This window comes from Pinus tabuliformis, chromosome 2_2 (genome assembly GCF_031772625.1).
Source record: "Pinus tabuliformis cultivar Carrire ecotype Pingquan chromosome 2_2, CPIR1, whole genome shotgun sequence".
NCBI lineage: Eukaryota > Viridiplantae > Streptophyta > Pinopsida > Pinales > Pinaceae > Pinus > Pinus tabuliformis.
Genome location: NC_142300.1, coordinates 1,191,349,571 through 1,191,355,296, shown reverse-complemented (window position 1 = coordinate 1,191,355,296; position 5,726 = coordinate 1,191,349,571). Strand labels below are relative to the sequence as shown.

The 5,726-nt window shown below is 39.2% G+C and overlaps 1 protein-coding gene across 1 annotated transcript; it reads left to right on the top strand.

The window, feature by feature from the left end:
* Positions 1–2,353: 2,353 nt before the first annotated feature.
* On the top strand, positions 2,354–5,343 carry LOC149197762 (uncharacterized). The gene is made up of 4 exons (XM_089403991.1): positions 2,354–2,850; positions 2,942–3,706; positions 3,967–4,399; positions 4,522–5,343. The coding sequence occupies exons 1-4, from the start codon at positions 2,518–2,520 to the stop codon at positions 4,731–4,733; spliced, it is 1,743 nt and encodes a 580-aa protein (XP_089260117.1). The 5' UTR covers positions 2,354–2,517; the 3' UTR covers positions 4,734–5,343.
* The last annotated feature ends 383 nt before the right edge of the window (positions 5,344–5,726 follow it).

The window sequence follows — 5,726 nt, the reverse complement described above, 5'->3', positions numbered from 1 at the left end:
GTACGACACTTCACAAGTTTCCTCACTGTTACGGAAAAAAAAACTCTTTGTTTTATTGTTTAGAATAATGAAATTTGACCCTATTATTATTGGACATTTGTTTTGATTAAAATAATATTAATAATAAAATTATTTTTATTCTTTATTTATAGCTAATTTCCATTTATTATTTTATTTAAATTAAAAATTTATTTATTAATTAATGATAATTCTTTAGTCAAAACTAGTTGTTATATTCTAATGGCTAGAAAATATCTATCTTCATCTATTTAATCTAATGTCATGATCACCACACTAGATGATTGGAAATTGGTCGACTTAAAGTTTTTATGTTATTTTTACCCAAAGACTCTCAACATTCAATCAAAAACAATTTTAAATCTTACTCCAAAACCAAAAAATGATTTCAACTTAAATATTACATGGAAAAAAACTAATATTTCTTATAATCAGCACCAAAAATATTTTTAATAAAATCATATACTTTTTAATAACATATAACTTTAATTTCATATTAAAACCAATTACCATATTTAAAATAAAATTTCTTATTAAAAAAACACAACAATAACATAGCATCATGTAACATTGAAAGTCTGCTCTCTTATAGACTATGCCACAGTGTAGCTAGTCATTTTATGTGACATAATTTTCTTTAAATAATGATAATAAGTCAATTTGCATTAGCAAATAGTAACTAGAGATGACTTTTCTCTACTGATTTACAACTAAATTATGATAAATTTCCATACTTTTATTGGCTAAGGAACATTTTGGGCGGAGGCACGCTGGGAGCCTTGGCCATTTGGGGCCCCAAATTTCTTGTGAGAGGTCTTTGACCGCTTAACTTGATTCCAACCATCTTCCTTTCCTTTCTCTGATTCCCCTTTGTTCGGACACCCTCTTGCAAAATGACCGTAGACGTGACATTTACGGCATTTGAAAGGGAGCTGCTCATAGTCCAGCGCTTACACATGCGTCCAACTGCCAACCTTTATTTTGATAGCCTCCGGGAGTCCCACCTCTAAGTCCACCTCGACACAGATTCAGGCGCAATCATACTGATCGTTGTTATTTTCTCTGTCAATGAACTTTCCCAAAGCATTGCCAATGTGCATGAGGGACTCCCAGTGCCAACAGTGCACTGGAAGATTAGGGAGCCGAACCCAGACAGGGACTGCCGTCGAAACATCCATGGCCGGATTGAAGTCAGGGGTCCATTTATTTAGGTAGAGACCCTGAGGGCCCATGAAATAGGGCCCATTCCTGAAGATCAAGTCTTTGTCCTCCTTAGTGTTGAACTCAAACAGGAAATAGCCTCTTCCCAGGAAATATGAAGTGACTTTGTTCTTGATCAGCGGGATCCAGTTCTTAACAACCCAATTTTCCATTGATTTTGGCGAGAGCCAAAGGAACGTGAACTGACCCACCAGGGCTCGACCTGCCAAGGACAAAGCGACCTGGATCGGGCCCTCAGAAGGAAGGTTTACCTCAGGAACATCAACAAGTTTTTTGACAAACTTGGCGGCTTCAGACTTCTTCTTCTTAGGCAACGAAGCTAGCAAAGTGGAGAAAGCAACGTCAGCATCAGGGGGAGAAGAATGCGAAGAACCGAGGGGCGAGCCCTGGGTCTCCATGGCCGAGAAGATCTGGTCAGCGGCAAAAAAACCCAAACTGCACAAAGCAAAAGCAGAAGACGAAGCATCTCAGAGCCGAAGAGAAGCAGGGAAAGAACCGGTCAGACCCTACAGGAAGAGGCCCCGAGGCAGAGGAGAAGAACCCAGCAAATGCGGCAAGGGACGGATCAGAGAGTCCCCGAGAGAGGAGCAGGGAAAAGAGGGAACCGAACAAAGCCGAGAGTCCCTGAGGGCGAGAGACGGCTGAGCGGGCAGCGCCCAGGCTCAGCAGCGCAGAGCAAGACGCAGCAGGAGGCAGCGGCGCAGAGCGAGTTTCCATACTTTTAAAAACATATAATAATCTTCATTAAAAATACAAATAATACTACTACAAAATAAATATAATTTTTTAAAAATAAAATACATCCAGATATTAAAATATCAGGTACAAGTCTTTGATATGCAGGGAGATGTTGAAAAGGTAATTGCTTGTTCACCTTTCTGTGTCAACCAGTCAGTCTATTAGCAAGAGAAGATTGTTCTCATAGGCTAAGCATTAGTCACTCTTCTCCCAAAGTAAATTCAAAGCACCAATCCCCTCCCTCCATCTGCTCAACCTAGAGTGCCACCACTGAAAATTGGTGTCATAGGCTGAGCACTATGACAAGAATGGAATTTATAATATCAATTTGGTCGAATGAAAGAACAATAAAATGCATTTACTATGTATTGATGAATATGTTCGTTTTGATTCCTTGCGTGGGTTACCATGTAAAACTGGACCAAAAGAAAATTAATACAGGCCCAGCCACAGCTGCAACAGACTTTGAAAATTCACCCCCTGTATCTTTGGGGTCAGTCCGGTGTACCACATTTGCCCTTGTCAGCTTTCTCAGCAGCCATGGTGTCAAAAACAAACACAGACAATTATCCATCGACATCCCCGCAAGAAACTACCCTTCAACAACCTCTATTGGAGTTCTCAGAAGCACCTGCTCGTTCTTCTTCCTCAGCAATCAAACTTTTGGGGGCCTTCCCACCAGCTATCAAATTCATATTCTGGAACGAATGTTGCGAGAGGTTTTCCTTCTATGGCCTCAAGGTAATCCTCGCCTTATTCCTCTCAGAGCGCCTCGGCCTCTCACAAGTCAGATCCACAGAGATGTTTCATCTCTTCACAATGACATGCTATGCAACTCCAATTCTGGGAGCCTTAATCAGCGATACCCTCCTGGTAAATTTTCTGCGAGTCTGAGTTTGAATTTGATAAATACATGAATATAAGAGCATATTCATATTTATCCTGTTTTTTCTTGATATGGCAGGGCAAATACCGAACAATTTTATCTCTATCTCTTCTGTACGCAGTGGGAAACTGTGTGATGTCCATGGCTGCAATACCTGATCCTGATCCTGTAACTAAAAAAGCCTCGAGTTATTCCATGTGGAGCACTGCCACAGGTCTGCTATTCATAGCATTTGGGACTGGAGGAATTAAACCCTGTGTCGCAGCTTTTGGAGGGGATCAGATAGAATTCTCTATGCCCGATGGTGACACCAAAGAAAAGCTTCGGGTTACATTTTTCTCTGTGTTTTACTTTGCAATTAATGTGGGAGCCTTCCTGTCCATGCTCCTCACGCCACTGTTGAGGGTCAATGTCTCATATGCAGCTGCTTTTGGAATGCCCTCTGTTCTCATGGTTTTGGCCACTTTTATATTCTGGGTCGGCCGGAAAGACTATGTAGACAGGCGGGCAGTTGGGAGTGTTTTTTCCACTGTTGTGAAAGTCCTAGTTAATTCTGTAAGGCTGAGGAAGAGCGATTCTGTTTATAAAAACTATGTGGAAATCGACTGTGGAGGAGGTTCTATCCGTGCTTCTCATTGGCTTGATGCTGCTAAGTCAGGATGCGGTGCAGAGGAAGTTGAAGATGTAAAGGCTCTGTTCAAAGTGTGCCTTTTCCTCATTCCTGGTTTCATGTTTTCGTGCATGTATGGTCAGAAGGCCTCTACATGGGTTTTTCAGGCTACACAGATGAATGGGCATGTGTCGTGGCTTGGAAATGTTGTAATTAGACCTGATCAGATGCAGGTGAGTATTCTGTGTCCCGGATTATCTATCTAATATTAAAGTGATAACAAACCGTTTTTTTTAATGGGGCTGAAGTGAATTAGGTGAACTAGGGTAACATGCTGTTGAATAATTTTCTTAGGTGAACTAAGGTAATTAAGCTAGGGTAACATATGGTGGAATAAAAAAAAAATGGAAACAACTGTGTCAGTTATAGCATTGATTATCTATTAGGGTAACATGATTTGATTAGTAACATGATCAGGATTGTGTGTTTACAGGCTATTGACCCACTCCTTGTCCTTATTTTCATTCCACTTTTTGATCAAGTACTTTATCCTTTCTTGGAGAAGCATGGAGTTGCCATGACAGCAATCAGAAGGATGATTTTGGGGATGCTCCTGTGTTCTGTTGCATTTTTTACATCAGGACTGCTTCAGTTGGCCATTGATAAAAGGACCACTCCAGGATCCATCACATCTTATATCAATACTTTCTCAGGTTCGGAGCCTGATAATTGGGATCGTATGAACTTAGCTTATCCAACGGAAAACTCAGAGCAAATATCAATTCTTTGGCAGATACCTCAGTATGCAATACTGACAGCAGCAGAAGTATTATTTAGTGTCACTGGACTGGAATTTGCATATTCACAGGCCCCGGTCTCTATGAAGTCAGTTGTTCAAGCAATCTGGTGTTTCACATCTGCTGGAGGTCTTTCCCCTTTCCTCTTTTTTACTTAATAAGTAAATATCAATAGAGTCCTCTCAAGGCACACTGTTGGATTTGTACTTAATATTGAGTCCAAAACTGATTAAACGCTCTGGTGTGGACAGGTGATTTGATAACCATCATAATTGTGGAAATCATTGGGAACAAGCTATCAATAGGAAAGAGGTCATCTTTGTTTGCTGGGGGAGGCATTATCGCCACGGTGTTCATGTTGTGGCTAAGTTCTTGTTTCAAAGAAGCAGATAATCCCAGCGATGAGGAAGTCATGGGGACTGGTAATTCAGAAGTTGAGTCCACAGTCATGCTCAGTGGGTAAGAAAGCTTGTATGACGGGCAACAAAACTAGGTTTCTTTCAAACCCTCTATTTGATTAAGTACATTATGCTTGAACTGTTGGTAAGTCGATTGCTATACATTTATCATTTAGGACTCTGTCCAAGGTTAGCAAAGGTTGTATATAAATTGTGTAAATATTAGCCAGTTTCATGTAAGCTACTGCTCAGGGGCGATGGTTGGATCATGTCAACTGATAAGGTAAACATGGTTTTTTAAGAGGGAGAACATGTTGAGAATTGCTTTCCACATATCTTGTGGGATGCAAACACCTTGTATTTTGATTCACCTGCATCTTCGTTGAAAATGTCACATAAACTCCAACAATTTGGCTGAATGTGACTTTTATAACTACATTTTACCAATGAACCTTTCTAAAAAGGAAGTTGGGAAGTTTGAGAATTCAGATTCTGACTAGATCTGTGTCCTTTCCCCTTTTTTTGAAAAGAATTTTTGGAGACACCTATCTAACATCACAATGATAGAATGCTTGTTTTCAGAACAATATATTAAGAATAATTTATCTGGTCAAAGAAATGAACTCCAATCTCTTTTGGGGTTTTGCTCTCTGGTTCTGAATTTTTGCCACTGAATAATGAGCCAGTTGATTTGTTTTTTCTCAATCAAATGGTTTTGGGATTCTAAACATTCAAATTTTGCTATTGATTTGTTTTTTCTCAATCAAATGGTTTTGGGATTCTAAACATTCAAATTTTGCTACAAAACTGTGTTGGGAGGAGTTTTAATTACTGATGTGTCACAAATTTGTGTATTGTTAAAATTTGTATAATTTGCCGATTTGAATTTTTTAATTTTTCATTAATTTGTTTGCCATTTATTATTATTATTATCATCTTTACCAGGTTCATTATGATTAACCTATGACAAAAGATTACGAATTATTATGACTAACCCTAAATGAAATTGAACTCTATCAGTGGATGTTAATAATCATCATCATCTTTATTGTTGTACT